Source organism: Amyelois transitella, chromosome 20 (assembly GCF_032362555.1).
Source record: "Amyelois transitella isolate CPQ chromosome 20, ilAmyTran1.1, whole genome shotgun sequence".
Classification (NCBI taxonomy): domain Eukaryota; kingdom Metazoa; phylum Arthropoda; class Insecta; order Lepidoptera; family Pyralidae; genus Amyelois; species Amyelois transitella.
Window position 1 is genome coordinate 720741 of NC_083523.1, and position 21469 is coordinate 742209.

At 35.5% G+C, this 21469-nt stretch overlaps 2 protein-coding genes across 3 annotated transcripts; one reads left to right on the top strand and one right to left on the bottom strand.

Moving 5' to 3' along the window:
- Positions 1–324: 324 nt before the first annotated feature.
- LOC106135298 (uncharacterized) lies at positions 325–8915 on the bottom strand. Its single transcript, XM_060949986.1, has 5 exons — positions 8783–8915; positions 3752–3866; positions 2189–2973; positions 1686–1875; positions 325–1435 (listed from the first exon to the last, which is right to left on the bottom strand). The coding sequence occupies exons 2-5, from the start codon at positions 3847–3849 to the stop codon at positions 370–372; spliced, it is 2139 nt and encodes a 712-aa protein (XP_060805969.1). The 5' UTR covers positions 3850–3866; positions 8783–8915; the 3' UTR covers positions 325–369.
- Positions 8916–11434: 2519 nt separating this feature from the next.
- Positions 11435–20654, top strand: LOC106135342 (organic cation transporter protein). 2 transcript variants are annotated; one of them, XM_013335618.2, is made up of 5 exons: positions 11435–11523; positions 15185–15932; positions 16363–16770; positions 18412–18655; positions 20041–20654. In XM_013335618.2, exons 2-5 carry the CDS (start codon positions 15460–15462, stop codon positions 20473–20475), a joined length of 1560 nt encoding a protein of 519 aa, XP_013191072.2. In that variant the 5' UTR covers positions 11435–11523; positions 15185–15459; the 3' UTR covers positions 20476–20654. The 2 variants fall into 2 exon arrangements, with proteins under 2 accessions (XP_013191072.2, XP_060806063.1); XM_060950080.1 differs by lacking the exon at positions 11435–11523 and adding an exon at positions 13233–13259.
- The last annotated feature ends 815 nt before the right edge of the window (positions 20655–21469 follow it).

Below are 21469 nucleotides of genomic sequence, written 5' to 3' on the forward strand. Positions count from 1 at the left end.
ATTCACCAATAAAATTTGGGGGTGATGTAGATTGCGGCGACATCTCTTAGCCAAACAGAGCCTTGAGAGAGAGAGAAGTCTTGAAAGACTGATAGGCCACGTTCAGCTGTTAAGCTTAATGATAGAGATTCAAATAGTGACAGCGTACTAGCCCATCGCCTTAAAGAAGACCCCTAAGTTTATAAGACTATCCCTTAGTCGCCTTATACAACATTCATGGGAAAGACATCTTATTCTTTTGGTGACAGGAACCACACGGGTACTACAATAAATTACAGCAAATTCACGAATTGTAATGTATTTAACAATATCAAAATTTTCTTCACATATTTTCTTGCAAAAACTCAAAAGAGAACAAGAAAATCTTTATCATTGTAATTTCTCTCCTGGTTTCAATTTAACAATTTCTGGATGATTGGGATCACCATTCCCTCTTACAATATAAACTGTTTGTATTCCTTCAGCGTTGCTATTTTGGTCATTATTATTTTGCTGATCAACATAGTTATTGTCATTTTTATAATGATTACTTGGCACATGATTTTGGATACGGTATTTATTTTGATACAATCCATATTTATTATATGACGGTGTTGTAGCGGGAGCTGTGTTAACATTTTTAATATTATTTTGGTCTGGGAATGAAAAACCTTTTCCTTTTCTTATGTCATCAGAAGTATCTCCAAATGTATAATATAGATTGGTTACCTCATCGGGAAATCTTAGTTCTCGGCCACCTCTATTATTATTAAAATTATAAACATTGTTAGTAAATTTTGTGGATAACCATTTAGGAGAATCATTATCGTTAAGTGTACTAATCGCATAATTTATTTCTCCGTTTATTATACGTTTTTCAATTTTATTCTGTTTCACTTCTTTGTCATTACTTTTAAATCTATTGAATCCATAATTTCCTTGATAAGCATAATTTGGTCCATAGTTTTGAAGTCCGTAAGTCTGAGGTCTATTGTCATAAAGATTAGTACTTGCAAATCCATACCCCTGTTGGTTAGCTTGGTAATTCGGGTAATTTATTTGATTCAGTGGACTTTGTTGATTTATATTGTTATTCAAATTATTTATGTTGTTTATTCCATTACTTAGTTGACTTGGCTGATAAATTCCATAATTTTGCTGGTTTCCCAATTGAGCGGGATCCTGATACAATCCATAATTTTGCGACAGCTGATTATAGAATTGTTCGACATTCTGATGACCAAATTGGTTATTTAATTGTGGAGCGCTGAAGAATCTGAAGAAACCTCCGTTGTGGTTGTTAAGATAATGCACCAATTGTTCTGGATCTGTTGGACATTGAGGGTACGCGTATCGGCAGGTTCCAAGGTTTCCCTTGGCCGTCATGCCGAGGAAGACTGCTCGGCCGAATAGAAACAATGGTGAACTGCTGATACCGTTATATGCTGCCAATAACCTGTAAATATTATTATTATTTCATAAATCTGTATACATCATAATAGGAATGGCCACTGGCACATATTCTTCCAACGAAAATATAAAATTAGACACACAGGAATAAGCTACGAGTACGATGTAGTTGATCGCACAGACATCTGATTTTAAAAGATTTTCAAAAAATTGCACACGAGAAAGTCTGGTAAAAAACTGCTGGTGATGACACTGACCAATTAATGGTCATTGAAAAGTTTGAAAAAATATCTTACGTCAATAACGGTTGCAGTCCGGCGACATTCTGCAACACGCTGGAAGAGCCCAGGGCTCCGCCGCCGGCAGCCTCGCATAGTAGCCGGGGTACACACTGGTAGTCGTCGTACAGCGCGATCGAAGTTAGGGCTCCGGTAACGGCCGATAGGGCTTCCGATGCTATAGACTGTTTTGGACGCCTTGGTGGTCCTGAAATTTAAGGATTTATTTTGTCAGAAGAGATATAATTTTAAAGTTCAGTAACTTCATTTTTTTGTTTCACCATAAAATAATCACAATTCCATCCAGCTTAATGTGGACTTCGAGTCTTACTACTAAATGGCCTTGTTTACTTCGCAAAATATATAAAAGTGATTTGTATATATTATGTGTTTAATTCCAGGTGAAAGTTCTTCTTGCCAAACGATTGTTATACATCACATTCTTCTAAAACCTAACTGAACTAAATTTTCATTTTAAATAAAAATTTACAATTACAGAACAGAATTAATAAACAACTTACGATTATACTGTCCAGTAGGGCTTGCAGGGTAAGGATAAGGATATTGACCTCCAAATCCTTGATTACCAGGAAACTGACCCGGATATCCCTGAGCTTGCCCTGAGTAAATAGGATATCCCTGAGGTGCACTTCCTTGTAAATTCTGAGGCACATTTGGATACTGATAAGGAAATCCCTGATTGTGATTAGGTATACCTCCAAAAGTCTGGTATCTGGGTTTCCTTCTGCGTCTTCTACGCTTCTTTTTAGGAGGTTGTGGTTTATCTTGTTGATTGCCATCTTGAGGATTATTTTGACTGTTAGGTTTTTGAAGATAAGGATCATTATCACCATGGTTTACATCCGGACCATCTTCGAATTTAAATGAATTGGGCCCAGATTGTCCATCGAAAGTAATAGGCTGATATTTATCATTACCCAGATGTTTTTGAGGGTAAACAGGATTTTGATCTGGAAATATTTGATTAGGTGCTGCTGCATAACCATTGTTTTGATATTTAGGTTTCCTTTTCCGCTTCTTCTTTGGTAAGTTAGGCGGTTCTATTTTATTGTGATCTTGGAAGGAAAAACCTGGATTAATTGATGGTTCAATATCGAATATATTATCAGCATTGTTAGTTTCAAAATCATCTTCAAATTTAAATGTATTTGGTCTTTCGTCGAAAGTAATAGCCTGAGATGGGCCGTTGCCTGCATCGATTGGAGGTTCATAGTTATCTTCGAATTTGATAAACCCATTATTTATTTGTCGAGGTGTTATAGTTTCATTCAGTTTAAAGATTTTTCTGAAAGAAGAGGTATGTTAATTAGTTATTTAACCTAACAGTGAAAACTATTTATAAATGTTTAGTAATCAGAGTGGACGAATGGAACGCAGTCAGGATATAAAGCCAAAATGGCGATTATAAATCCAAAAGATTTAACAAACAATTTGATAACAATAAAGTTATCAATATAGCTGTTGTTTTAATTCATACATACATACATACATACATACATATGGTCATGTCTATGTCCCTTGCGGGGTAGACAGAGCCAATAGATGAAATGCCTTTTCATTAGTTTTTAGTGATAAGTAATATATTTAAGTGTAGTGTATAGCTAGCAGGAAACTAACGTACGGAATAACAAGAGATAATTTAAATAATCCGATGCGCTATGGTTTCAAAGTAATGAACATCGTGATCTAGACGGTCTGTTTAAGATCCATACATTATGATTATCTTGTGTGACTACAAAGGTTGATTAAATAATTGCATGTAGAACTGTAATTAATATTTCATAAGTTAGCTCATGAATTAATTCGTGCCGTGTGGTTCCCGGCACCAATTCAAAAAAGAATAGGACCACTCCATCTCTTTCCCATGGATGTCGTAAAAGGCGACTAAGAGATAGGCTTATAAACTTGGGATTCTTTTTTAGGCGATGGGCTAGCAACCTGTTACTATTTGAATCTCAATTCTATCATTAAGCTAAATACCTGAACGTGGCCATTCAGTCTTTTCGAGACTGTTGGCTCTGTCTAGGGATATAGACGTGACCATATGTATGTATGTTACTTACGATAGTAATTCTGCTGGATTGTAATTCAGGTTTCCACTTTCCCGGCTGTCAGTCTGTTTCATCAAGTTCAGAATAAACAAAGCCAGAATGATCTTCATATTGTCCTGTGCTGGAATTACTTAGTTAAAGAAAAAAATTATGAAATACTATTAATGGTGTGTTTAAAAAACATGGAGAGATTAGAATAATGATGATTAAAAAATTAAACTCCGCAATTATTTAAAAAGTAAAAAAAGAAGGTTAGAAGTATACATAAAGTCGTCGTTTTTTTGTCTGTCAATTAAAACAAAAAAAAATTCATAACATGTGGTATACATTAATTAAGCCAAACAGCTGAACGTGACCTTTCAGTCTTTTCAAAACTGTTGGCTCTGTCTACCTCACAAGGGATACAGACGATATTATATCTATGTATGTATGATATTAGTTCCCGAATAAGTTTTTGTGATCAAACCCGAGACTCACTTTGTAACATACATACATACATATAATCACGTCTATATCACATGCGGGGTAGACAGAGCAGTAACAACTTTAGCCTAGCCTAATGACCACTAGGCCATAGAGGTCGACCCAAAACATTCCCACACAACTGTCACAAGCCAAAAGAGAGGTTTTAATTCTTTTTGATTAGCATAATACCAAGAAGGTACTGGTTAACGTATATTTCGGTTCAATTTGACAATTGGGTCGATGTCTGATTAACAAGTCCAGTTATAGTTAAAAACTTAGAGGGCATAGGTACATACAGTACATACATACATACTCATGGTCACGTCTATATCTCTTCCGGGGTAGACAGAGCTATTTAGCTTAATTGAATTAAATTAATAAACCCACCGCCTAAAAAAGAATCCGAAGTTTATAAGCGTATCCCTTAGTCGCGTTATACGACATCCATGGGAAAGAGATGGAGTGGTCCTATTCTTTTTTGTATTGGTGCCGGGAACCACACGGCACTTAGAGGGCATTGCGCAATAAATTCATTCTTCCATACCTTTATACTAACTACTAGTTATTGCCAGCGACTTCGTTCGCCGTAAAAGTTCACTTAAAAGCTAGACAGGGAGACCCCTGTATAGCCCCTTAGAGGGGGGAGGAGGTATTTTTGTATACCAGTTTCTGAGTAAACCAAGCACATTTGAGATAACAACATTTAAATGAATGCAATTCGGTACAATAACTATACCTACTAACGGCGAACACTAAAGGCAATAGTTTTTGCGTTTTGCGAGTACAATACAAACATACAGAGGCAGACAGAAATTTTAACAATCACATTTTTTGCTTCTACATATCTCCCACATCGACCTTTTTGCCAATATTTTTCAAGTAAAAACATCTATCAGGATTATTATATTTTATTTTATTATATGAGTTTGGATTCCTCACGGCTTGACTCGCATGTAAACCCTATGGCCTTCTCCGTACAAATCAATACACAATTAATTTTAAAAAAATGCATAAATTCCCGAATAAGTTTTTTTTTTTACATTCAATTTCAATACACGTATGAAAAATTACACAACTGGTTCAGTGGTTTCGACGTAAAAGACGGAAAAACAAACAAACACACTTTCACATTTATACTATTGGTATGGATAGATTTAATGCGCCCAGTTTGGATGAAGAGAATCATTAATGTTAATGAAGCGAAAAAAGTTTTCAACGATCATGGATCATGGAGAGATGGAGCCTCTGTCTACCTCTGGGATAAAGGCGTGATTATGTATGTACTTACCTATAATAGGTAATGTTCAGCACAGAACAAACAAGAAACAGTCTTTGTTCTTTGCATTATATTAATTTATATAAAGAAATAATTCAATCACTCAAACGTACCTATATTTTCAAATAAAATTATATATTTAAATTACGTTGATTGATGTTCTACGGTACCTTTAACTTAAAAATACTTTGGATTTTAAACAGCTTACGAGAAATAACAATAATTTCCCGCGACATCAAAATTGATATTTCTAAATATCAGGCGCTTAATATAAGATATTAAAAAATTTTTGACCATAAAATGGCTGCATGTTTATAAGCGTTAGTTCCACTTTGCAGACACAAATCATACCTACTATGAAACGATTTGCGTTTTTACAAGGCTACAGATATGATGAAATAGGTAAGTTTTTGTAAAAACATTTCTAAACTTAACTCAAATTTAATTATAATGCACAGAACATAAAATAGAAAAACTCAATACTGTTTCAATGAACAGAGAAAATTACAAAACTTACCATTAAATAATGAGATAAAACACTATGTGCACTGTCAGGAATCCTTTCAACAAATGTGAACAAATCCGCAGAATTTCTTTAGCTCGGCGTGTTGGCGAAGAAAGTTGTGTGATGTCATATAACTTATAAGGATTTATATCAATCCATTTTAGGAGCATCCTGTTATGATTAGGTAACTAAGGTTTTGGTAACCGCTTTCCATTAGATGAGCTACTAATCTTTATATATACTTATAATACATCTGTAGAGAGGTCAATTCTGTACATGAAATATACTTCCAAAATAACTATCGGGGGGTGATAAGGGATCGATATTGATGCCAAAAATTGTATGTATGTACGTCTGTCTGTATAACCGTTATATAAACAAAAAACTACTCTATAGATTTAACTAAACTTGGTCCAATATTGTATATTTAATAAAAAAGGAGAGAATTTTATTATATGTATGTCGACCTATCCTGACTAAGGTAGAAACATAGCCTATTTTATCATACTTTGTGACTATTAACTCTGCCTATTCTCAAAGGTGTAATTATATGATTTATACATACACGTAATCACGTCTATATCTCTTGCGTAGTACACAGAGTCATCAGTCTTGAAAAGACTGAGAAGCCACGTTATGTTACACAACTTTATATGAGACTAGAGGCCGCCCGCGACTTCGTCCGCGATGAATCATTCCCGCGGGTAATCCGGGACAAAAAGTAGCCTATATGTTATTCTGGGTCTTCAGCTACCTACTTACCAAATTTATTCGTAATCGGGTCACTAGTTTTTGCGTGAAAGAGTAACAAACATCCATACTGACATACTCACAACATACATTCATATAGGCACGTCTATATCCCTTACGGGGTAAAGTCAATAATCCCGAAAGACTGAATGGCCATGTTCAGCTGCTCGGCTTAGTGATGGAATTGAGATCCAAATAGTGACAGGTTGCTAGCCCATCGCGTAGAAAGGATCGCAATTTTATAAGCCTATCCCTTAGTCGCCTTTTACGACATCCATGGGAAAGAGATGGAGTGGTCCTATTCTTTTTTGTATTGGTGCCGGGAACCACACGGCACTACCATACTCACAAACTTTCGCATTTATAATATTAGTAGGATTCAAATAGTGACAGCTAGCCCATCGCCTACGAATAAATAGCGAATTTTCCGAAATTCGCGTAGGTACTTATATTATTCCAAATTCTATGTCTGAGTCTATTAATATACTTCTTACCTACATCCATATCTTGCAAATTTTCTACTTTCACTCTTTCCAAAGCATAACTCTTTCAAAAGTACCCGAAACCGCCGAGCTTGCATGAAGAGAGTTATGAATGTGGATGAAGGAAAGGAAATATGCAGAGATCGTGGCAAGTGGAAAGAGGTAGTCTCTGCCTACCCCTCCGGGAAAGAGGCGTGATTTTATGTATGTATGTATGTCCGAGCCAGACATCAAACCGACTTCCATCGCCTATCTTATCACGATATCTACTATCACTGATGTTGCAACCTACGTTCACGGTCGTCCGACAGTCCAACTCGTTTTGCTTGCGACACGTTGTAGCGGGTTCAAATCCGTAAATCCGGTCGGGATTTGGGCGTTAAGGAAATATCTTCCCACATAAATTTTGTCTACTTTTCAACCTGTCACTATTTGAATTTCGATTCAATCATAAAGCGATACAGCTGAACGTGGCCTATCTGTCTTTTCAAGTCTACCCCGCAGGGGATATAGACGTGACTATATGTATGTTTATGGTAGATATACATTCTTTTGTCTGAATCTGCAGGATTCCTCATGATGTACCCTCAGTATTAGATACATACATACATAAAATCACGTCCATACTCTTACGGGTTAGACAGAGCAAACAGTCTTGAAATGATCAACATCTAGATTATAGGTTGGTATTCAAAGTAATGTACATAACTTCGAAAATTGTCATTGGTACATAGCCGAAGTGGGATTCGAACCTGTGCCTTTTTGCGCCACACGAATTTTAACCGGGCACATGACAATAACAATATAACCGTTTTCCTTTATAATACATAGAATATAATCACGTCTATATCGCTTGCAGGGTAGACAGAGCCAGCAGTCTTGAAAGACAAGCCACGCTCAGCTGTTAGACTCAATGATAGATATTCAAATAGTGACAGCCTATGAGAAGAATCCCAAGTTTATCTATACTAATATTATAAAGCTGAAGAGTTTGTTTGTTTGAACGCACTAATCTCAGTAATTACTGATTCGATTTTGTGTTGAATAGACCATTATTATCGAGGAAGGCTTTAGGCCATAACATCACACTGCAACTATTAGGAACGAAGAAATAATGGAGAATGTGAAAAAAATCGGGGAAAATTATTCATCCTTGAATCCATCCATGATGCCCAAAATAACAATTCCACGCGGACGAAGTCGCGGACACAGCTAGTAGGTACTATATATGATACTTATAACACACTTCTGATTGTACGGGGGGTTCAAAAAAAAAGTTCAAAGTGATATCACAAGGTCAGAAGCAGTCGGGACGAATCATGGTCGTGATCATTGATGACTTACAATCACTGTTGAGAAACAGAAGACTAGACTGACATATTCAAAGGACAACATGATATTAGAATCGGAAACATTACTTTTGCACCCGATTCTGTTCGAATTAATCCATATTAATTATAAAAAAAGAATAGGACCACTCCAACTGTTTCCCAATTTCGTAAAAAGCGACTAAGGGATGGGCTTATAAAAGGTGACTAAGGGACAGGCTTATAAACTTGAGATTCTTACCTGTCACTATTTGAATGTCAATTTCATCATTAAGCCATGTTGAACGTGGTGTTTCAAGATTGTTAGGGCCGTCTACCCCGCAGGGGATATAGACGTAGTTATATGTATGTATAGATCTCGATGCCTTCGTGAACCCTTTAGGAAATCCTATCTTCGCATCATCTCAAGTATAAAATAAGCGCGAAAAATCTTTGATCCATACACGCGGTACTTTACCTGGTTTTAAAGCATGTGTTCCACTGGTGTATCAGATATATATTTATAGCTTACATTTCGGTAGCGAACCATCCATGCACACCTTAGTGTAAGATTTTCTAAGTGTTGACTAACTTTGTAAAATAAATTCAAGACGCCTCAAGATCATTATGAAACTACTCATCTCCGAGATAAAATAAAGGTAAGTTCTTTACGTGCGCGTTTAATACCTCTGTATTATTTATAAATAGCATTAGAAGGCTATTAACTAACTACATTTTCATACTTATCAAAGAGTGAATATCGTGATATCATTAATTCATTTATACATACATATGGTCACGTCTATATCCCTTGCGGGGTAGACAGAGCCAAAAGTCTTGAAAAGGCCACGTTCAGCTATTTGGCTTAATGATAGAATTGAGATTCAAATAGTGACAGGTTGCTAGCCCATCTAAAAAAGAATCCCAATTTTGGAAGCTTATCCCTTAGTCGCCTTTTACGCCATCCATGGGAAAGAGATGGAGTGGTCTTATTCTTTTTTTGTATTGGTGCCGGGAACCACACGGCACATTTTATATCATTTATACATAGGAGTTCTTTTCAAGACTGTTCAGCTCTGTCTACTCCGTAAGGGATAAAGACGCGAGGATATGTATATGTACCTACGGAAGCTAGTGTCGTGGCCGTCGTTATCAGTGGACGACAACCTTTAAAGGAAGATTGGCGTATTTCTACCGCGTACAACCTTGCCGGCTGACATTGTTTTTGTCGCGGTCTTGTCGTGAATCTGGTCTTTTGTAAAATGTCCTAGTTTAATATGTGGAATTATTATACATTTTTATACTTATATAAAACTTTATAGACAATAATGTCTGCCGTGTGGTTCACGGCACCAAATAAAGAAAAAGAATAGGACCACTACATCTCGTTCACATGGATGTCGTAAAAGGTGATTAAGGAATAGGCTTATAAACTTAGGACTCTTCTTCTAAACGATAGGCCAACAACCTGTCACTATTTGAATCTCAATCATTAAGCCAAACAGCTGAACAACAACAACACTATTGGCTCAGTCTACCCCGCAGGAGAGATAAGGGATATAGACGTGATTATATGTATGTATGTATGTAGACAATAATTTCAGTTACATTTCCTATAAACGCGAATTCGGAGATAACATTCGCTTTTTTCGGTAATCTGTCTTCTTTTCTGATTCATTGACTAACTGACTGACTTATCAAAGCACAACCTACCGGTTTAGGTCTAGAGATTTGAAATTTGGTTTGTAGATCCTACTAATATTACAAATGCGAAAGTTTGTGAGTATATCAGGATGTCAGTATGGATGTTTATTACTCTTTCACGCATAAACTACTGAACCGATTACGATGAAATTTGGTATGTAGGTAGCTAGAAGACCCAGAATAACATAAAGGCTACTTTTTATCCCGGAGTTCCCGCGAGATTGATTCCACGCGGACGAAGTCGCGGGCGGCCTGTAGTAACTAATAGAAGAGGCTGTCCCGTCCGCGGTAACGGATATTAACGGGTTTCTTTTCACAAGCGAGCCACTTCCGGCGTCTTATATTAAGTACTTACTTGTTATACAGGGTGACTTTTAATTCAACTGCATAAATTTAACTGTTAAGTGTACTCATCTAAAGGATATTTTAAAACGTTGAAAGAAAAATATCAGTTCATATTTCAGAAAGTACGAAAAAAAATAAAAGTATCAAAATTCACTATCCTAAATACGTCATATCACCCCGGCAGGCGGAAAAGCGACGCGTAAGATTCAGAGGTCAATTTACATGTTTAGTTTTAATTTCTTTTTGTAGTATTGGTCTTTAATAAAGCGTGTGACGTAGTTTTGAGGGTTTTTTAAATGTGAAAATGATGACGTTTAATTTAAATAAATGTCACCCCCTGTATAGATATACCGTTTACATTTGTGGGGTGCTTTGTCCTAAAGAATATTCTATAATTGACCTTTCTTACTCCAGTTTAAGTTTTTTATAAGCCTATCCCTTAGTAGCCTCTTACGACATCCTTGGAAAATGAGATGGAGTGTAATGTATCTACTATTCTTATTTTTATTGGTGCCGGGAACTACGCGGCAAACATAAATATATTTTATAGTTTAACTGCAGCATTGATATTTACACAGTTGTCGTTCAGTGTTTCTCAAGATATCACATTAGACACGCGAATATACATATTTTTTTAATTTAAATTTGATTTTTACGTAGATAATAAGTATATTTTACTCAAATCAAAATATGATAAATTAAAATTTATTCGTGATATTTAGTGAATGCGTGTGTATGTGTGTGTAATATTTAATTTTATTATTATTTCATTACCTACAAAAATTGATTTTTTTATGCAAAATACTAAATCATTTTAACTTTTTTTTTAAATTATATGTCAATAAAATTTAATGTGACATTAAGTGCGTGTGTGTTAGATAAATCTGTAACCATAATAACATAATATATCAATTACTTAATCATTTTTAAGTGTTAAATTGTGTGTTCACGTAAGTATCTATCTCTCACAGCTGTTTATTTATTCGCCGTGTGGTTACCGGCATTTAAGAATAGGACCATTTCATATCTTTCCAATCGATGTCGTAATAGGCGACTGAGAAGAAGGCTTATAAACTTGGGATTCTCTCAGCTGTCACTGCTTGCATCTCAATTCCATTATTATTTTAACGGGACCTATCAATCTTTTCAAGGCTCTGCCAACCCTATAACGAATAAAAACGTGATTCTATGTAAGTATAGTGTTGTGTGGTTCCCGGCACCAATACAAAAATGAATAGAACCACTCCGTCTCTTTCCCATGGATGTCGTTAACGGTGACTAAGGGCTAGGCTTACAAACTTGGGATTCTTTTTTAGGCGATGGGCTAGCAACCTGTCACTATTTGAATCTCAATTCTATCATTAAGCCAAATAGCTGGACGTGGCCATTCGGTCTTTTCAAGACTGGCGGCTCTGTCTACCCCGCAAGGGATATAGACGTTACCATATGTATGTATGTATGTATGTTCTATGTATATTTGTGATAAACTAATGTCCGGGCCTTAAATCCTCATGAAAATATATCTGTAAGTACCTTCTCAAAAACATTCATTAACTTTTAAGTTTACTTTTAACAAAAAATATATAATAATATATAATATGTATGAGGTAAAAAAAAGAATAGGACCACTCCGTCTCTTTCCCATTGATGTCGTAAAAGGTGACTAAGGCTTATAAACTTGGGATTCTCCTTTTAGACGATGAGCTAGCAACCTGTCACTATTCGAATCTCTATTCTATCATAAAACCTAACAGCTGAACGTGGCCTATCTGCTCTATAGCTCTTCAAGACTGTTGACTCTGTCTAACACAGCAAGGGATATAGACGTGAATATATTAATGAAAGAATGAATATACATATTTAATTAAGTCAAATGAACTTTCCTTATTGAATTAAACTCAAATCGATTCAGAGGTTTAGCCGTGATTTCCTTTCACATATTTTGAGTATGAAATTGCTAATTATAAACTTACTACCTGAACTGACAAGGGCGACATGTAATTCTTTGACATCCTATATCCTTAACTGAGTTTTCAACAATGCTGGTTAAAAAATATTATGTCTTCCCGGGCAAATCGCAAACGTTGGTCAAGGGAATTATTATATGTATGTATATATATCTAACTAGCTGCTGCCCGCGACTTCGTCCGCGTAACCCACACTAAAAATGACGAAGTTTCATACAAACTTGCAACCCCTATTTCACCCCCTTAGGAATAGAATTTCCAAAAATCCTTTCTTAGTGGATCCCTCCTAATTAAAATCTACCTTCCTGCCAAATTTCATATTTATTGGCTCAGTTGATTTCGAGATTTCGTGATTCCTAAGTGAGTGTTTTTCGCTTTTATATATATAGATATATAAAATTCTCGTGTCACAATGTTCGCTTCCGTACTCTTTTGAAACGGCTTGACCGATTCTCATGAAATTTTGTGAGAATCGGCCAACATCTATTTTTCATACCCCTAAGTGATAAGGGTCGTCCACCCTTAAATTTTTTTAATTAGATATTACTTAAAAATTATTCACACGGCAAAACAACGCCGGGACAGCTAGTATATAAATATTTTTTTTCTAATTAAGCGTGTAGCCGGCATGTTCTATAATGTTACTATTTTATGTGTATGAAACAGGCACTCTACCTACCACATCGCAGAGAAAGGACGTGAGCAAAGAAGTTGTGTAGGTAAAAAAACGATTAACAACACTTAATTTTTAATACTATACATAAGTACTTATATTAAAAAGAAAAAAACATTGTTTTATATATTCGTAACGAACAAACTCAAACTACTAGATTGATTTTAACTAAATTTTGCACAGAGATAGAAAATACTCTCAAGAATAACAAAGGTTTTTCTAGAAATTTGCAAGCCCCGCGCAAAAGCTGGTTAAAAAATTATGTAGCTACATGAATAAGTACGGTTTATTTTTCCACGATAATAAAATATATCACATGTCTATGAGAATGAAAAAATACCACTAAAATATTAACTACTTGCCATTATGTTAAGTATCTATACCAATATTATAAAGCTGAAGAGTTTGTTTGTTTCTTTGTTTGTTTGAACGCGCTAATCTCAGGAATACTGGTTCGAATAATTAAAGAATTATTTTTGCGTTGAATAGACCATTTATCGAGAAAGGCTTTGGGTTATATAACATCACGCTGCAACTATAAAGAGCAAAGAAATAATGGAATATGTGAAAAAAAAACGGGGAAAATTATTCATCCTCGAGAGCTTCAATGATGCCCAAAATAATTGTACCACGCGGACGAAGTCGCGGGCACAGCTAGTTTATTATATATAATCTTTCCACAGTATACTTAATATATCTTTTTGTGCTCACACTTCCTGAAAGATGTACAATGGAACAAGGTCACTAAAAATAGTCGAATTGTAACAAAAAAAATATCTAACATTGTTTGAAAAAACTTTACCACAAATGTTGACAAATGACGATCATTAAATGTCTCACGACGCCGTAAAGGCTGGCAGACCATTAAAAGATATAATATGTATGCCACTCCATCTTTTTACTATGGATGTCGTAAAAGGCGACTAAGGGATAGACAAATTCAAAATCTTTATTGCACATCATAATAGTACATCAGTTGAATTACAGTCACTGCTTATAAATAGGTACAATATGAACCCTGTTGGGCATCGAAATTATAAAATAATATGGAACGGCGGGCAGGTTTATGTCAACTTTTTAGTTTACATACATACATACAATCACGTCTATATCCCTTGCGCAGACAGAGCCAACAGTCTTGTAAAGACTGATAGGCCACGTTCAGCTATTTGGTTTTAAGATAGAATTGAGATTCAAATAGTGACAGGTTGCTAGCCCATCGCCTAAAAAAGAATCCCAAGTATGTAACAATAATCAGTCGCCTTTTACGACATGCATGGAAAAGAGATGGAATGGTCCCATTCTTTTTTGTATTGGTGCCGGGAACCATACGGCACTTTTTAGTTTGTACAAAGGAATTGAGTAATGTAATTAACGACGGATTAAATGCAATAAAATCTTCTGGCAAACATTTATTTGATCATCTTTTTTTGATGAATTCCGGCCAAGGAGACCTCGCTCAAGGTCCGCCGCCTTTTACGCTCAAATCACAATAATTATCGATAACTGCGTTTGCGCAATCATGTGTGAATGAGCCCTTATATAGCGCATTGATATTCATTTCGTTCAATTTAATAACGCCCACGAGATCAATCATTCATTTCTCTAGCGTTTTTTTATAAGTATATAGTTTTTGCCGTATGGTTCACGCCACTTTAGAATAAAATCTTTGTAGACATACATATAATCAAGTCTATATCCCTTGCGGGGTAGACAGGGCCAACAGTCTTGAAAATACTGATATACCACGTTCAGCTGTTTGGCTTAACGATAGAATTGAGGGTCAAATAGTGACAGGTTGAAAAATCGCAAGTTTAGAAGCCTATCTAATTAAGGTACCTAATTAGGGTACCTTTTTTCTGAAGCTTCATTTATTATCCTCTGTTAATATTAATTTAGATAGTATTTATCATACAAACAATACAATCTGACACACATTGCTTATGCTTAATTTTATATTATTGCCCACAGATAATATGACTTTTTGTCGAAGCTGATGACGCACATTACATGATATAAATAAACGTAATTTAATACATATTTTTAACATACAGTGAGAAAAACCATGTAATTACCTAAAAATAAATACGAAAACCTTCACGGCGAACAAGTTACAATGAATATACAATGAATACGTAAGGACTCAATGCAAATTCAAGATTATATTATGACCGGTTGACCGACCTTGGCGATAAACCATTGCAATTATAATTTGAAGATACATATTTAAAATTTACAACGAAAACATGGTTGAGAATGTAATAAAACAAGTAGTCAATAAGCCTGATAAAAAGAACGATAAACTTACCGAACTTATTGGACAATTTGGGACATGGCAAATGATATTGTTCTCAACAGTATCCCTGGTCAAAATATCATCAGGATGGATACAACTGGCTATACTGTTTTTAACACCAAAGTTCACGTTTCTGTGTACACAATTCGCCGAGGATTCAACGATATTATCAATAATTGCGAGTAACGCATCAAGAATGGTTGATTCGTCAAATGTTCTTGCTGGAAATTTGACAATCGCTGAAGATTCGAAATGTTACAAAGATTGTGTTAATTATGAGTATGATACAAGACCTATGGATAGCACTATTATCTCAGAATGGGATCTGATTTGCGATAGAAGTTGGCTGGCGAGTTTTACACAAATGGTGTTGCAGAGTGGAATTTTGATCGGGAGCATCGTGTTTGGGTTCCTTTCTGATAGGTGAGTTTGTCTCGGTCTGTATATCTTCATTTATTATCGCCCTCGTCTTTTCTCTCTCATCATAGTTTATTTCTGCTAAAATTAATTCGGAAAAGTAGAAATGCAATCGATGTTCTTATGATAATTCAGTCAGAACAATAATTCAAAGTCATGGGCGGTCTTCTGTATCATTTTCTGGCAGATCCCAACTCAAAAATAATGTCAGATGGATAAAGAGAACATAATTAGATACGTTATATAACTAGGTACAAGCAAGTCATATGGTTATTGACTTAGCAAAGGTTTATTAGACTATGTTGTAACAAATAGAGCCAAATCCAGGCAACAAGTAGACGCTAAAGAATAAAATTTGAATCACCTTGAAACTGAGGTTAATTTTGATAACCCATAAAAGTATTATAAAAACTACAGTTATCTGTAAATTTTTCAGATACGGCCGCAAGAACACCTTCCTAGCCGCCGTGACAATCACGACAATAATCGGATTCGCCATCCCTTTCTCCCCAAACTACACCACCTTCACCATCCTCCGCTTCGTCTCCGGGTTCGGAGCTGCCGGAACTATGGTCATCTCTTTCGTTCTCGTCATGGAGACGGTTGGACCTGATTACAGAGAGCTTCTAGGGTGTCTTTATCAGATTCCTTTCGTCATTGGACATATGTTTGTCCCTTTGTTCGCGTATTACTTCAGGGACTGGCAAATGTACAGTTTGGCCATGGCCGTGCCTCAGTTGTTATATATAGGATACTTTTTTGTACTAAATGAGTCTCCAAGATGGCTACTCAGCGTGAGGAGAGTGAAGGAAGCGACGGAGATTGTGAAGAGAGCGGCGGCGATGTGAGTGCTTTTGATGTTAACTACTGTTTGTCTCTTGGATTTTTTTTCAGATTTCTAACAAAGTAATTTTGTGAGCGTTGTTTAATATTGGTTTATTATCTGAGTCAGCTGGAAATAGAGTTTTTAATGAGTCATTTATTTCACTTTAAAACGTGTCTTCATGGTCACGTAATACGTCATAAATACGTAGTTTTAGGAAAATATATATTTTTTATTACTTTAAATTTATGCCTGGTTCCACATATACGACATTTCTACATTCCAAATAAACTGTATGCTGTATGACTTAAACTTCACACGTGTAATCAAATATTTTATCAGATTTATCTCAACAAACCTTCAAATGTGGATCAAGTTATTAAAGTTGTAGATTTGATAAAACAAATAGAGATTTATCTTAATATCTTCTTGAAATATAAGCGTGATAGACAGAATCTTCACAGCTAAAAAGAGTGAATTTCCTGGTGCACGTGACATAGTTTTCTAAAATTTATTAAAAAATAAAGTTAATTGTGCCATGTGGTTCCCGGCACCAATAAAAAAAAAATAGGACCACTCCATCTCGTTCCCATGGATGTCGTAAAAGGCGACTAAGGGATAGGCTTATAAACTTGAGATTCTTCTTTTAGGCGAAAGGCTAGCAACCCGTCACTATTTGAATCTCAATTCTATCATAAAGCCAAACAGCTGAACGTGGCCATTCAGTCTTTTCAAGACTGTTGGCTCTGTCTACCCCGTAAGGGATAAAGACGTGATCATATGTATGTATGTATGTAATTAAGTTAATTATACTCATAATCTGCTTATAAACTTGAAATTCTTCTTAAGGCGATGGGCTTACAACCTGTTGCTATTTTCATCTCAATTCTATCTTTAAGTCATATAGCTAAACGTCGCCTTTCATGTTTTCGAGACTGTTAACTCTGTCTGCCCGTTAAGGGATAAAGACGTCATTATATTTATGTATGTATTTATCATCTGAGTCAAGAGTTCTCAGGGACATATCATCATATAGACCTACATCTACTCTACCTGATATACATATTTGTGGGATGACAAAAATTTTCATGTATTTACATGGAAATCGAAGTAATATAACGCCTTATGCCCAACATACGCAATACCAACAGGTACAGGCACATCGTAAAGTGTTTCAAACGTACTTCAGGAGTTCGCGAGATTACAGAATGCAAAAAACAATCACCTTGCATTTCAACAGAAAATTGTGGCACCTATGTCAAATTCGTCAAAATAAGAATATCTTACGAATTCATTCAAATTAAAATTTTTTTTTACTATCATGGGATACTTCTTAACACATAATAATCGTCATATCTTTTGGTTTCACAACATTGGTGTGGTCACAAAATTGCATTATTATTTGAATCTCAATTCCATCAGTAAGCCATACAGCTGAACGTGGGCTTTCAGTGTCTTCAAAACTATTGGCTCTGTCTACCCCGCAAGTGATATAGACGTGATTATATGTATGGAAACAAATAATAAACAAACGACTAAAAAATATCACTAAGCCAAACAGCTGAGCGTGGCCTATCAGTCTTTTCAAGATCGGTTGATTTGTCTACCCCGCTAGGGATAAAGACGTGATTATGTGTATATATGTACAAAAAAATATTACAGAAACAATCGTCCCACGTCAAAAATAGAAGAAACCTTGACAAAGCTAGCAGAAGACATGCAGTCTGTCTCTGAAAAGCCGAAGCTAAACTACACGGCGCTCTTCGGAAGTTCCCTGATCCTGAAGACTTCATGCTGCTGTTTCATGTGGCTGGTGACTGGAGCTACCTTCTTCGGGTTTAACCAGTACATAAGCCAGAGTAGTCCTGATCCCTTCATCAGTGTGGCAGCGGCTGGGGCTATACAAGTTGGTATATTAACACTTACCTGTCTTCCTCCTCCTGGCTTTAGTCCTGGTTGCATCCTCATTACTCTGGAGAGGAGCCCGGAGTATGCCTTTTAATGTAGCGACTCCCATAGTTCTCTCTCTATTAGCATAAAATTTTGTGTCATAATTTTACATGGCATACCTTTGTTTAGCCTAATAATTGTTACGCATAATATTATTTGGCATAACTTTTTAGGCATATTTCTTTAAGCATACCTACTATTAGCATAACCTAACCTAAGAAGTACTCGCCTCATAGCGCATTACACTAAATCTGATCCGCGCAAAATATAAATTAGTCTAAATAATATTTATGCCTATTGAAATAGTATGCCAAAACCAATTATGCCAAAAAACTATTATGACAAAAAATAGTATGCGTAACTCGTTATGCCAAACAAAAATAGGACAAAAAAAAATAGTCGAATGAAAGGGATCCCACTCCCATCTGATCTCCTCAACCTCTGCAGGGAAACCTAACCCGTATTGGATCGATCATGGTTACACATCCAGTAGCCTGAATGTGCAGGTTTTCTCACGATGTTTTCATTCACCGAAAGGCATCAGTTAGTACGAGTAATAGATACGAGGCCGAAGTGGAATTTGAACCTTTGCTTTTTACGACCATCACGCATTTTATTCGGGCACCTTATCAAATCGACCACCGACGATATAAAATTATAGTAAATTCAAACCCACCTCGTAACCTCTGGAATAAAAAGTACTGTTAGGTATTTGTTCCAAAATTTGACACCTGATTTTATCTGTTTGCTATTATATAAAGGATGGCTGATAATTTCTACAAATTTATACTCGTAGACCCAGTTTTCTGCAAACGAATTCCAACAGTTCAAGGCCTCATCTCTATTACTAGTAATCCAACATGCTGAAAATGCGGTCGGTAATCAAAAGATTTGTATTATTCTTGATAACATTTTACTTGTGATTACCCTAGATAATATAGAAAGTTAATTTTAACACATCTGTAACCTATAAGTAACAGTACCCTATAAGACTAACCTAACTAACATGATGATACATACATACATACATATGGTCACGTCTATATCCCTTGTGGACTAGACAGAGCCAACAGTCTTGAAAAGACTGAATGGCCACGTTCAGCTATTTGGCTTAATGATAGAATTGAGGTTCAAATAGTGATAGGTTGCTAGCCCATCGCATTAAAAAGAATCCCAAGTTTGTAAGCCTGTCCCTTAGTCGCCTTTCACGACATCCATGGGAAAGAGATGGAGTGGTCCTATTCTTTTTTGTTTTGGTATCGGGAACCACACGGCACAACACAATATTTGATGTGCCGTGATAACATGATGATTATTAATAAATACTTCCCGTTTTTCCAGATACCCTCTACGTTCATCTCTATTTGGCTTATCAAGCACCTAGGAAGAAAGAAGACTACAATATCACTATTCTTGTTAGGCGGCATTTTCATTCTCGCCCTAGACTATGTGCCGAAAATATTCTGGCTCACCTTAACACTTGGCAGTTTAGGAGTAAGCTGTTCTGGTGCTGTAGCGTGTTCAATATATATTTATACTACAGAATTATTTCCAACGGTAGTAAGAAATATGGGAATGGGTGCTTCTTCAATGTCCATGAGGGTAGGGTCAATGGTAGCGCCATTTATTTCAAGTTTATCGATAACAATTCCATGGTTGCCTACTGTTATTTTTGGGTTAGCGCCTATTTTTGCCGGATTGGTGTGTTTCATGTTACCAGAGACTAAAGGAGAAGTCTTACCTGATACATTAGAAGATGTGGAGGTTACTAAGTAGACGAATTAAAGTTAATCGACCTTGTACAAATTTATAGCATAATTTTGTTATACAAAGCCAATACACTTACATAAGGTTCTCTTATATTAGACAGTAGATAACATTTATCGGCTTTAAATAAATAAAGAAAAACTGTAGTTTTGCTCCAGGCTTTTTTTGGCGTAGAAATCTACCAAAATCATTCCCTAGATGGCTAGGTTAATAAAGCTTTTTATAATAAACTAGCGACCCATCCCGGCTTCGCACGGGTGCAAAATTATAAATGTTATTATACATAAAAACCATCCTCTTGAATCACTCTACCTGTTACAAAAAACCGCATCAAAATCCGTTGCGTAATTTTAAAGATTTAAGCATACAGACAAACAGACTAAAATAGCGACTTTGTTTTGTACTATGTAGTGATAGTGATATTATAATGATAATTTGTATATTTTGCCATACAAAAGAGTAAATCTTGATATTGGCCTTTCAGTCTGTTCAAGACTGTTGGCTCTATCTACCTCACAAAAGATTTAGACGTTACTATAAGTATGTATGTAAAACTCTAGTAAGTTAAGTTATTATATTATTATCAAAATTCAGGATTAGTTTATTGTATAGATTATTTAAGTATTTTCGTTAGTATTTAAAGGTTAAAAGTTATATTAAATTACTTAGGGTTATGTTTATTGTAACAATTTTAATATCAAAATAAATAACACTACGACCAATTTTTGAAAATTGACTTGAAAACCATTAAAATAAGTGAATTAGCGTGATATACCTAATTGTATGAACAGAATTAGGAACTAAAAAATTAAAAATAATAATTTTCATTTGTAATAAAGTCATTTATATTTGCGTATTCACGATAAGTAATCTCAGGTACCTAATATACAGAAATGTATAATGTATGTTTAGCAACCTCTGCAAACTAACGATCAAAAGTAGTAATATATATTAAAACCTATGTATATAATATACTAAATTATTTTCTTAAATTATAAATAAG